The sequence below is a fragment of the Hyla sarda genome, chromosome 4, assembly GCF_029499605.1.
Source record: "Hyla sarda isolate aHylSar1 chromosome 4, aHylSar1.hap1, whole genome shotgun sequence".
NCBI lineage: Eukaryota > Metazoa > Chordata > Amphibia > Anura > Hylidae > Hyla > Hyla sarda.
In genome coordinates, this window is record NC_079192.1 from 343,797,061 (window position 1) to 343,811,523 (window position 14,463).

General features: G+C 42.2%; 1 protein-coding gene across 2 annotated transcripts in view; it reads right to left on the reverse strand.

Annotated features, from left to right (window-relative positions):
• Positions 1–306: 306 nt before the first annotated feature.
• Positions 307–14,463, reverse strand: part of LOC130267179 (cysteine-rich and transmembrane domain-containing protein 1-like) — a 40,906-nt gene continuing 26,749 nt past the window's right edge. For both annotated transcript variants that reach the window (XM_056516531.1, XM_056516530.1), the window contains exon 3: positions 307–955. In XM_056516531.1, coding sequence (XP_056372506.1) covers positions 849–955 — 107 coding nt within the window. In that variant the 3' untranslated portion in view covers positions 307–848. The remainder of the gene's footprint in view (positions 956–14,463) is intronic.

Sequence of the window (14,463 nt, forward strand, 5' to 3'; positions counted from 1 at the left end):
GGTACATTCACACATGGGCGGGGGTTCACAGAGTGTTTCTTGTTGGGAGTTTGAGCTGCGGAAGAAAAGTTGCCGTAGCTCAAACTTGCATTGGGAAACTCCCTGTAAACCCCCCGCCCGTGTAAATTTAACCTGTACATTCACATAGGGGAAGGGATCTTGAAAAACTACAAATCCCAGCATGCCCAGACAGCAAACAGCCATTTAACGGGTTAATCTTTAGATCAACAAAATGACACAAAGCTAACATAAACAGATTGTATAGGGAAAGAGTTCTGAATTGTACACACACAAAAAACAAACAGCATGATTTTCCATGCGATCATTCTTTAATAGTTGCATAGTAACAATATTTTTGCCAGAGGAGTAAAAGGAAACTATCACAGATTTCACACATTCCGAAAAAAATTATCTATATGAGTTATAGTAAAGGCAAAATGGTATTAACAATGTCTGTCTTTGGTGTTTTTAAACACTAGTGTCAGTAATAACTTAAGAGCAAAAGAAGCAAAAACATACAGTAATTGTAAGATTTTCAGAAATGTCATGTCTCTTGTCCATACTGTAATGCTTTCTTATGTTTAATTCAGAGGTCTCAGTTTTGAGAATAGACATAAACCTAGGCAAACATAAAAACCCACAAATGAACAAAACATTTTTTTTAAGACAGTGCAGATCAAAGTGCCCTGACCGGATAGATGATGTGACAGTTATATGCCCTAAAATATGAAAATCTATTACAAATTAAATTAAAGCATATCGCTTTTTAACCAATTTAAGAAAAAACAAGATACCAAGATGCAAGTACAGGTATTGTGTGTTCTGGCTTTTCTTAAAAATATACATATTCATGTCAACATATCCCAAAGGCAGCAACAACAAAGGGCAGTCCAACAAGCGGTTAAACAGGTACTTTCGCCGGAATTATCTCTTCTTCTCTCTTCTACAACATATACTAAAAATGAAAAAAAAAAACAATCAGTTAGCCCATTCTTTAAAAGTAGTTGTAGTTATTACAATTATTTAGTAAATCAAAACTTGTCTTTTTGCCTTTTAAAAAAACACTGTCCTCTTGGCCTTGTTTCCTACAGCAACCACAGTGCACCTATCCAGAGCATTTTATACCTCAGAAGTTCCGCTCCTTCCCGATAATGCCTGATGTGAAGACCACATATGGAGCTGCAAACAGCTGAAAAAGAGGGCCTGTCAATTTTACAGCTGTGAAGTTAATAGGTGTAGGACAATACAGCTGTGTTTCCATTAGGGCTGCACAATATATCGCAAAAACAATGGAATCTCGATTTTACCTTTTTGAAAACTTGCGATTATCTGCTCGGCCCGGCTCCCGTGTGCTGCCAAATGTGACGGATGGGGGGGGGGGGGGGGAAATGTGACTGTGGGAATGTGACAGGGTGGGGGAGGAATGTGACAGGGGTGGGGGGGGGGGGGGAATGTGATGGGAGAAGAAAATGTGACCATGAGGGTAGAATGTGACAGGGGGAGAAAGAAATTAAATGGGGAGATGTGAAATGGGTGGTGGGCATAAAATGAGTTGGAAGTTGTAAAATGGAGGCTATTGGACATGAAATGGCGGGATTTCACCATTTATTATATCGCGTCCCATATCGCAATCGCACATTTTCCCCATATCGTGCAGCCCTAGTTTCCATTAGTTACAGCAGAACTCAATGGAAGACTAACACCCCCCCCCCCACACACACACACACACACACACACACACACACCCACCCCACACACACAAAAATTAGATGTGTAAATATAAGCTTTTAAGAACACTGTTTTTGATGGCTAACTTTTGTTATGGTAACAAAAAGGTCAATTTCATTTCAAACAACTTCCTTCCATTGATGCCATTATTGCCCATGCAATCTGCAACATACCTCCTTACCACAGAAGAGAAAAATAAAAAATAAAAAGTCTTGGCCACTAGGTGTCTCACTTCTCTGCAGTCTGCTGTTCACTGCCAGTTAGGCCGGGTTCACACAGCAGAATTTCTGCATTGAATTCTGCATGAAGTTATAGTTTTTTAATTTTAGTAAAATAAAATCAAACCCACAACATGCAAAATTATCTAATGCTTCTCAGCAACATTTATTATACTAACAGGTCGTTAGTGTACTTTATGATCATGAAGGTCAAGCCCACTAACCACGTCACGGCCACCTGTAAGTAGTGGGTCCCTATGTCCCTAGCATAAAATGGCATAGCGCTGGGCGGCGACCACCACCGCCACAACACCAGTGCCCACAGGGGGAACGACCCACTGGCAGAGCAACCCCAATGCCACTCAAACCAGTCCCAGGGCAGCGCCTCCCCATAGACAGCGTGCCACGGCACCACACCAGTGTGAACAAGGTGTAAAAACTCACTTACCATGTGTTCCCAGTCAGACTGGGAGGCTGCCAGAAAGGAAGGGGCCCTGTGCAGCTTCCTGCTAATTTATATAGGGCTGGGCTAAGTGGGAGGGGCAGAGTGCAGACCAAGTGAAATAGGTATTGCCACATCTGTAATGATGTGTACTATAAAACTATAATGTAATCCCGCACGGTAAACACCGTAGCATGTATCGCAAAAATGATACCAATAAAAAGTTATAGCTCATCCTGCAAAAAATAAGCCCTTACTCAATGGCAATGGACGAAAAATAAAAAAATTACAGCTGTTGGAAAATGAATGACAGAAAAAGAATTTTGCTCCGAAAAGGAAGAAGAACACAGAAAGCTATATAAAATGGGTATCGCCATTATTGTACTGACCCACAGAATAAATATAACATCACTTTTAACGCACAGTGTACACCATTGAAAAACACACACACCCACACACACATATATATTTTGGTGTTTTTCACAAAAAATGCTGCATGTGTCAACAAAAATGCACCACTTAAATAAAGTACAATATGTCACAAAAAAAAAATAAAAATCTCTCTCAGAATCGCTCCGCTCAGAAAAAGCATTCTAAAGTTATTACCATTTAAAGAGACATGTGTCAAATAAAATTAAAAAAATAAAAAAAGAGAAAAAATAAAAAAAAAGCCTGGTCATTAAGGTTAAAAATAGGTCCGTCCTTAAGGGGTTAAAGGGGCAAGTCTATGGGAGGGGGCGTGGCGGCCATTACGCCCCCTCCCATAGACTTTCATTGTGGGGGCGGGTGTGATATCACGAGGGGGCGGGGCCGTGAAGTCACAAGCCTCCGGCCCCTGCATTGCCAGTCATCAGGCATGGAGCAAAGTCTTAAGGACTTTAACCCCTTAAGGACCGAGCCCTTTTTCACCTTAAGGACCGGAGCGTTTTTTTGCAATTCTGACCACTGTCACTTTAAACATTAATAACTCTGGAATGCTTTTAGTTATCATTCTGATTCCGAGACTGTTTTTTCGTGACATATTCTACTTTAACTTAGTGGTAAAATTTTATGGTAACTTGCATCCTTTCTTGGTGAAAAATCCCAAAATTTTATGAAAAAAATGAAAATTTTGCATTTTTCTAACTTTGAAGCTCTCTGCTTGTAAGGAAAATGGATATTCAAAATAATTTTTTTTTGGGTTCACATATACAATATGTCTACTTTATGTTTGCATCATAAAATTTATGAGTTTTTACTTTTGGAAGACACCAGAGGGCTTCAAAGTTCAGCAGCAATTTTGAAATTTTTCACAAAATTTTCAAACTCGCTATTTTTCATGGACCAGTTCAGGTTTGAAGTGGATTTGAAGGGTCTTCATATTAGAAATACCCCATAAAAGACCCCATTATAAAAACTGCCCCCCCCCCCAAAGTATTCAAAATGACATTCAGTAAGTGTATTAACCCTTTAGGTGTTTCACAGGAATAGCAGCAAAGTGAAGGAGAAAATTCAAAATCTTCATTTTTTACACTCGCATGTTCTTGTAGACCCAATTTTTGAATTTTTGCAAGGGGTAAAAAGGAGAAAATTTTTACTTGCATTTGAAACCCAATTTCTCTCGAGTAAGCACATACCTCATATGTCTATATTAATTGTTCGGCGGGCGCAGTAGAGGGCTCAGAAGGGAAGGAGCGACAAATGGTTTTTGGGGGGCATGTCACCTTTAGGAAGCCCCTATGGTGCCAGGACAGCAAAAAAAAAAAAACACATGGCATACCATTTTGGAAACTAGACCCCTCAGGGAACGTAACAAGGGGTAAAGTGAACCTTTATACCCCACAGGTGTTTCACGACTTTTGCATATGTAAAAAAAAATATTTTTTTTTTACCTAAAATGCTTGGTTTCTCAAAAATTTTACATTTTTAAAAAGGGTAATAGCAGAAAATACCCCCCAAAATTTGAAGCCCAATTTCTCCCGATTCAGAAAACACCCCATATGGGTGTGAAAAGTGCTCTGCTGGCGCACTACAGGTCTCAGAAGAGAAGGAGTCACATTTGGCTTTTTGAAAGCAAATTTTGCTATGGGGGCATGCCGCATTTAGGAAGCCCCTATGGTGCCAGGACAGCAAAAAAAAAAAAACACATGGCATACCATTTTGGAAACTAGACCCCTCGGGGAACGTAACAAGGGGTTAAGTGAATCTTTATACCCCACAGGTGTTTCATGACTTTTGTATATGTAAAAAAAAAAAATTTTTTTTACCTAAAATGCCTGTTTTCCCAAAAATTTTAAATTTTTAAAAAGGGTAATAGCAGAAAATATCCGCCAAAATTTGAAGCCCAATTTCTCCCGAGTACGGCGATACCCCATGTGTGTCCCTAAACTGTTGCCTTGAAATACGACAGGGCTCCAAAGTGAGAGCGCCATGCGCATTTGAGGCCTAAATTAGGGACTTGCATAGGGGTGGACATAGGGGTATTCTACACCAGTGATTCCCAAACAGGGTGCCTCCAGCTGTTGTAAAACTCCCAGCATGCCTGGACAGTCAGTGGCTATCTGGCAATACTGGGAGTAGTTGTTTTGCAACAGCTGGAGGCTCCGTTCTGGAAACAGTGGTGTACCAGACGTTTTTCATTTTTATTGGGGAGGGGAGGGGGGCTGTGTAGGGGTATGTGTATATGTAGTGCTTTTTACTTTTTATTTTATTTTTTGGTAGTGTAGTGTAGTGTTTTTAGGGTACAGTCGCACGGGCGGGGGGTTCACAGTAGTTTCTCGCTGGCAGTTTGAGCAGCGGCAGAAAATTTGCTGCAGCTCAAACTTGCAGCCGGATACTTACTGTAATCCTCCGCCCATGTGAGTGTACCCTGTACATTCACATTGGGGGGGGGGGGGGGGGGGGGGGAACATCCAGCTGTTGCAAAACTACAACTCCCAGCATGGACGGTCTATCAGTGCACGCTGGGAGTTGTAGTTTTGCAACAGCTGGAGACACACAGGTTGTGAAACACCGAGTTTGGTAACAAACTCAGTGTTTTGCAACCAGTGTGCCTTCAGCTGTTGCAAAAGCTACAACCCCCAGCATGTACGGACAGCGGAAGGGCATGCTGGGTCTTGTAGTTATGCAACAGCCGGAGGCATACTACATTGGTTGGGGATGCTGGGGATTGTAGTTATGCCACAGCTGGAGACACACTGGTTTACTACTTAACTCAGTGTGCCTTCAGCTGTTGCAAAACTACAACTCTCAGCAGTCACCGACAGCCAACGGGCATGCTGGGAGTTGTAGTTATGCAATCACCAGATGCACCACTACAACTCCCAGCATGCACTTGAGCTGTTTGTGCAAGCTGGGAGTTGTAGTTACACAACAGCTGAAGGTACACTTTTCCATAGAAAGAATGTGCCTCCAGCTGTTGCAAAACTACAAGTCCCAGCATGCCCATAAGGGCATGCTGGGAGTTGTGGTGGTCTGCCTCCTGCTGTTGCATAACTACAGCTCCCAGCATGCCCTTGTTGCATGCTGGGAGCTGTTGCTAAGCAACAGCAGGAGGCTGTCACTCACCTCCAACGATCCAGACAGGACTGTCCCTCGCCGCCGCCGTCGCTCCTGGGGCCCCGATCCCAACAGGGACGCCGGGGATCGGGGTCCCCAGCACCCGGGGTCGTCTTCCCGCACCCGCTCACGTCCTCCGGAAGAGGGGCGGAGCGGGTTGCGGGAGTGACACCCGCAGCAGGCGCCCTGATTGGTCGTCTCCAGCCAGACGGCCCCGATCAGCCAGTAATTCCGGGTCATCGGGTCACTGGAGACCCGATTGACCCGGAATCCGCCGCAGATCGCTGGACTGAATTGTCCAGCGATCTGCGGCAATCGCCGACATGGGGGGACATAATGACCCCCCTGGGCGATATGCCGGGATGCCTGCTGAACGATTTCAGCAGGCATCCGGCTCCGGCTCCCCTCCGGCTAGCGGTGGCGGCCGGAAATGCTCAGGGCGTACCCATACGCCCTCGGTCCTTAAGGACTTGGAAACGGGGGCGTATGGATACGCCCTATGTCCTTAAGGGGTTAAACATGTAACATTTCTGATCAGCCCACGTAAATTGTAATCGCTTTTGTGAAAAATAAATGTATTAGGATTAACACCGGCTTGGTCAAGGTCGTGGTATAAACCAAACTCTCTGAGCAAAGCCTCCAAGGGCTGAATCACTGGGGGGGGGGGGAGGATTTATCAAAACCTGTGCTGAAGAAAAGTTGACCAGTTGCTAATAGCAACCAATCAGATCGCTTCTTTCATTTTTGAGAGGCCCTTTGAAATGAAAGAAGCAATCTGATTGGTTGCTATGGGCAACGTTCAACTTTTCCTCTGCACTGGTTATAATAAATCTCCCTCAGTGTGTAAAAATCACCAAGCTGCCTCTGGAACGGAAATCTGCAGACGAATGATGCATCAGGAGCTTTATGAAATGGGTTTTCATGGTAGAGCAGCTGTATGTAAGCCAAAAATCATGAACAGTACTGTCATTTGTGGGCTGGAGTAAATCATGCTGCCACAATCTCTAGAGCACTGGAAATGTTTCCACTCAAGTGATCGATCACATTTTACCATCTGGAAGTCTAATTGACAAATTTGGGTTTGGAAGATGTCCAGCAAGCTCATATAGTGGTGATGGTCAGTTTTAAATGGGTTTCCTAAAGAGGACTAACCCTTTAAAAAGGGGTGCTACGGGGAAGTTAAGTAAAATACAAATGCCTCAAAGCCACCACAATACCTGTTCTGTGTCCCCTGTAGTTAGCAATGTGATTCTGCCAGCTCCTGTGGCCCCTGTTGTCTCTAGAATATTCTTTTTTTTTCCTTGCTTGCAGCCCAGACTACAACTCCCAGCAGTCAGTGCAGCTCTTTGTAATGGCTGCCAGCCAATTGCTTTTGCTATCTTTGTGCATGCTGTGTTATAAACACACTGTACATGTCTTTTCTTTCAAACTAGACAAATACATAGGTTGGTGAGAGGGAAAGGATAGGCTATGGGTTTAGTTCCTTTAAGAACTCCAGTCACCATTAAATATACAGCTACAGAGGTTGAGACATTACTTTTTACAGTATTTATAATTCTACATAAAAGCATACCTTTGCCATGTGACATCTTTACATAATGTAATAGATAAAAGATATACAATATCCAGTTATGGAAAAAGCAGCATGTTTCTTAAAGGGGTTATCCCCCATAAGGTGATTTTAGTACGTACCTGGCAGACAGTAATTGACATGCTTAGGAAGGATCTGCGCTTGTCTTGGGGCTAAATGGCTGTGTTGTGAGATTACCATAACACTTTGCCTAATTTTTTGTGAACTGGTATTTCCTGTTTGACTTTTTTTTTACTACAAATCCCACAATTCCATCTTCCTCCCTCCCAAACCTAAGCCACCACACCCATTGAAACATAAATGAGCTGCATCCATTCAAATCAGTGTGATTTTCAATCAGGGTGTCTACAGCTATTGCAGATTGATCCCTCTCTCCCACCATGCAATCGCTACACCTATTGAAGCAGACAGGCTCCCTGTCATTGCTGACTAGTGAGTCAGGTCTTGGCCCCATTGCAAGCTGGGAAAAATCTGAGACAACAGTCATTTTGTATGCTGGTAAAAATAAATATTGGAGTGAAAATCACATAAGAATTGTGAGAAAACAGTACTACAGAGGAAATTATTTTCTTTTTGGAAAGCACAGTTCTCTCTGCTGACTTATTATTATTATTATTATTATTATTATTATTATTATTATTATTATTATTAATGCTTTATTTATTGTTGTCCAGTGTTCCAAAAAGAAAGGAATTTCCTCTGTAGCATTCAGCAGCTAATAAGTACTGGAAGGATTAAGATTTTTTAATAGAAGTAATTTACAAATATGTTTAACTTTCTACCACCAATTGATTTAAAAGAAAAAAGGTTTTCACCGGAGTACCCCTTTAACTCACTCGCTGTCATGTTTAATTAGGGATTGCTATACCTTACCACAGACCAAATAAAGGTAATCGGATAAATAAAGATGATCATATGCATGGGTGGAAGGGAATTATATTACAAAATGGGGTACGCTGCTGAAAAACGTAATCCTTCCAGTACTTAGCTGCTGTATGCTCTACAGCAAGTTCTTTTCTTATTGAATTTCCTTTCTGTCTGACCACAGCGCTCTCTGCTAACACCTCTATCCATTTTGGGAACTGTCCAGAGTAGGAGCAAATCCCCATAGCGAACCTATCCTGCTCTGGACAGTTCCTGACATGGACAGAGGTGTCAGCAGAGAGCACTGTGGTCAGACAGAAAGGAAATTCAAAAAGAAAAGAACTTCCTGTTGAGCATACAGCAGCTGATAAGTACTGGAAGGATTAAGATTTTTAAAAAGAAATTAAGTAATAAGCAATTTAAAAATCTGTATAAGTTTCTGGTATCAGTTTATTTTAAAAAATTCCAGCGGAGTACCCCTTTAAGGAGTGACCCCCCCAGACACACACACACACACACACACAAAATGCATGCCCACTCAGCCTTCACACTCTTTCACACTTTCTATAAAATTCAGGCAATAAGTTGATATATATATATATAATATATATTTCTATATATATTATATATATAAATATATTTAACTACAGGTCAGCATGGCACCAGGATGCACTATAGGAAGAAGGCAAGATTGTGTGGAGGTAGTGTAATGCTCTGTGTATTATTTTGATAGAAAATCTTGGGTTCTGGCATTCATTCAATGCTAATTTGCTACAATGGGGGAGATTTATCAAAGGATTTAGACTGTTTTTTCTTGTCTAAATTTGTCGCACAGAAAGTCGCAGTCTAAATCTGTGCGACTTTTCTGCGACTTTTGCTCTAGAGGATTTTTAGAACATGATGCATGCAAGTCTATTTTAGACTGAAATGCATTGAAAAATGCATTGGTGCTGAATTTATCAAAAGCGACTTTTCAGCGACAAGTCGCATAGGCTGAAAGTACGCCGAAATGTCAGACCATGTTGGAGCAGGTTTAAATATAGACTAAAGCATATATCATGCAGTCTGTGCACAGAATTTATCAAGAGCCGTGCACCATTTGATAAATTGGGTGCACAATAGACCAGACTAACCCTCTGTAGTTTGGTCTATATTGATGCGGGACATAGACAACTTTGATAAATATCCCCCAATGTTTTTATCAGGTGGTATACATCACATTAAATATACCCAGTTATGGCAGATGTATTTGATAATAAAAGTGGTCTCTTTTAGAAGGATGCATTCTTTTGTAGTTAAAATATTGTTCAGGAATGGTTTGAGAAGCTTAACAAAAAGCTTAAAAGGGGTACTCCACCCCAAAGGATAAGGGATAAGATGTCTGATCGCGGGGCTCCTGCCACTGGGGACCCCCGCAAGCTCCCTGCTGCACCTGGCATTCCTTTAGAGTGTTGGGTGCAGCTCCGGAGGTGGAAAAACCAAGACTGATCTATGGAGGTCCCACCTTGCAACTTCTAAAACTTCTGCTGCTTATGTCTCGGTGCCAGAGGACAGAGTCAACAGTCTGAGTCCATGGGGGATATCAAAACCTGTCCAGAGGAAAGTTGCTGAGTCACCCATAGCAACCAATCAGATCGCTTCTTTCATTTTTGAAAACGCCTGTGAAAAATGAAAGAAGCGATCTGATTGGTTGTTATGGGCAGATTTCAGCAACTTTTCCTATGGCCAGGTTTTGATAAATCTAACCCCATGTCCCCCCACAGGTGTTCTGTCAGCATGAGGGGAGCTACACAATAATAGGATTTTAATGTTTTATGTTCAGGGGAGAAATTGCATTACTAATGTACTGTTTTCAGATAAAAAGCCTCTGTTAGCCAGTCTCACATGCATTTAAATGACTACGCACCTAAAACTACGGTAATTTCCTGCTTTTGTGATCTTCCGCACTCTGAACAGCATCGTAAATGCTTTTTCTCTTCACTGCTGCCTTGCTAACTTCCTCCCTCTCTGAAAGGATTGTGTTTGCATTATCTGCATCAAGTGAATTAGTGAGCAAAATAAATAGTTAACCCGTTGGGTATGCAGGACCCACCTGTACGCCCTGGCTGCCAGGTAATTGGCGCACCAGGATGTGCAGACCATAGAAGAAGTAAACAATTTCATAAAAAGTAATTATGAGAGAGTGAATTGGAGACCACCACTTCTCATGAGTACTAGGAATCGTCCGATTCACGATTTTGGATTATCGGTAATTACCTTGACGATAATCCCCCGCAACGCAACGACCCCACCCACCGCGCCGCACTCCCCACTGGATTATCCCGGCCGCTGCCCCATTGCCTCCCCTATCCCCGGTTTTATAATTACCTGTTCTCGGGATCCGCGCTATTTCTGGCTCCTGCGGCATCCTTTGTTACGCTGTGCGCTGCGCAATGACGAGTGACGTCCTCAAAGCGATGTCACAATCAGTGCGCACAGTGACAGCTCAGGAGGACGCCACCGGAGCCAGAAGTAGCGCGGGCCCCAGGAACAGGTAATTATAAAACCGGGAATGGGGGAGGCAGTGGGGCGGCGGTCTCCAGCCGGGGCGGTTCAGTGTGGCGCGGTGGTCGCGGTCATAGGACTCAGGACAGGCAGGGGGAGAGAAGCGGGTGGCGGCGGTCTCTGGCACCGCAAAAGCCGCTGCAGTTCATTGATTTAAAGCAACCGATTTAAATCAATGATCTGCAGCGTGGTGCTGGGTGGGTCGATAAATAGCCGTTAACTTATACTGGAATATCGGTATATGTTATCGGCCCTAACCTCCATAGAGTATCGGTATCTGCCCTAAAAAAAAATAAAAAATAAAAAAAAAACAATATTGGTCGATCCCTAATGAATACATGAAATTTTCCTGTCTTTCACTACTGCAAAATAACAAACTAATGACGTGCAATGACCTATTAACTGGTGGTACTGAAAGATCTGTAAAACTTGTTTTCCAAGACATTCCATCCCCCATTCTTCTTGTCTATAATTTTACCAACCATATGAATACAGAGAGAGTTCCATAATGTAGAGTTTGTTGTGTGGACCCTGTGTAAAGGTGGGTGAATTCCATAATGGCAGGGATTTAAAGAGACAGTATCATAATTTGTACAGTTGCCTATGTTTGACTTCCTGAAAAAGAGAACCAAATTTTGTAGCAGAGCCTACTCAAAAGCTAACTCATTCTCTAGGGGTAAGTTAGAGAAAACAGTAGTGTCCACATACCAGTCACTGACACCATATAGCTGTTTGATTACATAGACCTATATCAGGTATCTGAAGAATACCCCTGTCTTGTTTGACTAGGCATAGGGTTGATTTTTTTTTTTTTTTTTTTTTTTATAGGCTATACAAGGGTGTTTGCCCTACATGTTCCAATTTTTTAGTTCTGTAATAATCTATTTGTAGTTTAGCAGCAATTTTTTGTTCCTAAGTAGGTAATATACTTTGGAGCAATATTGGCGAAGAACCAGGCTCAGCCAGTCCCAACTCAAGTTATTAAATGCTTTTTCAGCGTCTATGGCCAGAAGAACTGGGACTTAAACAAGAGCTCCATTCCACCTAGTCCTGGAAACCTAGGTCTGACTAATAGCAGACCTGTCCGTGGCTTCTTCTAAAGGCACTAGCCAATTCTGCTAGTGAGCATTTTCAGTATTTGTATAAGCTTATAAAACCTTTCATTTTTAGCCTGTTTATTCTACAAAAATTACTTATTTATCTTAAACATTCTATTATGTTACTATATATAATTTTTTTTATTCTTACAGCAGACATCAAGTCATACTTTTACTTTCTATTAACAAACAGCTGGTTATAAAGGCATTGTTTACCTAAGATAATAGGATGCACAGAATTTGCTGCAGCACGATGATGGTATTATCCATGCTACAATTTAAAGAACAGAATACAATACAGAGCATATTCAATTGCCAATGCAAACTAGCAAGCAGTACCATTTCCTAGGCGATTAAAAATGTAATCAGAACTCTGAAATTTAATATAACTCCCTTTTGTATACCTGATTAAATAACCACCAGATGCACTAAGAGTTTTAAAACGGTTTGTACCATCTATTCAGTTCCACAGGTACCAAAGTTCCTTTAAAAAAATATTTCCAGGAGATCTTGTGTGCTTTTCACACCAATGAAATTGTATTTTCAGTGTGAACCCTGGGGCCCACCATCAGAAATATCTGGTACAAATGGTTAGGGCATCTGAACTCCTTACGTTTATTAGTCCCTATCCGGTAATTTATTGCATACTTTTATTCGTCTTAGATTCGGTCACAAAAAACGGAAAAAAAAAAATAGCCCAACATGCAACACTGTCCTTTGTCCTATAATATGCTACAAAACATCCCAGACCCCATTAAAAACAATGTAGTCTATTGTGTACTGTTGATCTATGACACACACAGGATCCAAGCTATTTCTAATAAGTTTCTAACTATATGTTATTTAAAAAAAAAATTATGTTTATTTTCACGTTTATTTTAACTTGGGAAAACCCGCCACTAGATTTCGGACTCATACTGGCCTGGCATGAGTCCTAAATCTCAGACTGCAGCCAGAACACGTGACCAGCACAGCACTGCTCCATCTGTCAATCAGACAGGCAGAAGCGAGCGCTGTGCCCACAGCAGTTGCTGACATGGCCAGCCGGAGACAGAGCTGTGGAAGAAGTTCTCACCTTCTCCCAGCCGGCCTGCAGCTTCTACGCTGCTCCTCCTCGAGCCAGACTCACTCGGGCCAGCGTGAACTGAGGTCGGAGGCGGTCCCCTTAGAGACGTAGCGCCTGCTAGGGCACACCCCATTCCTCTTGCCGGCAGCCCACTCTGTGAGCAAGAAGAAAAGGTATGAAACAGAGCTTTTATTGTCTTCCTGACAATACTACATTTATGATATGTTGACTTTAGAATGCTGCTGGCCTCTATTGTGTCAAAGATATAGTAGACCCTTTTAAAACAGCTTCTCCCATCACCAAACATAAATGGAAGAACTACATTTTAGAACTATTAGAAATAACAGTGGTCCCTCAACCTAACCACTCTGAGCATGTTTACATTCTATACAATATGTCTCTTAATACATATAGCTTGCTCAACAGTTTCAAACAGGTCTATATGCTTACATACGAGAGATGGTTGGGTATGAAACTAGAACAAGAATGCTAGAGGGAAATCTGGGGCCCAGGGCCACTAAAAGCTCAATATGCACCTGTGGCAGTGTGGCAAGGAAAGGGTGTATTTCCTTGGCTCACCCTTCAGAAGCTCTCACCTGCTTCTTAAGTAATGAGGCAGGAGGGAAGGGAAGTGTATATGAGATTGAGACTCAGTGTAATGGGGGCTCTTCCTAGGAGACAGCATGTGGGCTGTAGGGAAGAGACAGAGCCTGCTGAGGAGTACACAGCCCGAGCTATGAGTGGCTCAAAGAGAGTGACATGAAGTGTGAGTAGAAGGTTGCAGGGGACATATGTTTAACCGGCTGAGGGAAGCTCAGCGGTTGTTAGTCAGGACAAGCTGATCTGTTTAGTCAGTGACCAGACAGTCTAGGATTTGGTTTTGTTCCTGTTTTTTTGTTTATTTCTTACCCTGCAACCTGTCTAATAAAACTGGCAAGGTGCCAGATTTGCATTATAAGCGTTTGTTTGCTGGTTTATTGAGAAGAAACGCATCCTGTGGCGTGGTCCAGGACGATCCCAGAGCTAATCCCCAAGACGGATCGTCACACACCTTATACAAGGACAATTACATTTCTAATGACGTGGGACTGTACCCCAAAGCTTCTCAATAAGTTTATGCTGCAAATTTCTTGAAGGTTTTCTCCCATCCAATATTTTGAGAATGCCCATTGGATGAGGACCTATTTGATATATACCTAACCAAGGCCCATTAACTTACCTTTTTTCAAAGAAAAATCTTAAACCTGGTGCCAGGCTGCTTCTCCAGCATTTTAGTAGTGGAAACCATAAACCCTCCATTGGACTTTGAATGTACAGAGTCTCCTCTAAAACAAAGACACCCTTCTAGGGCAGAATTCAAAATATTTTTAAAAACC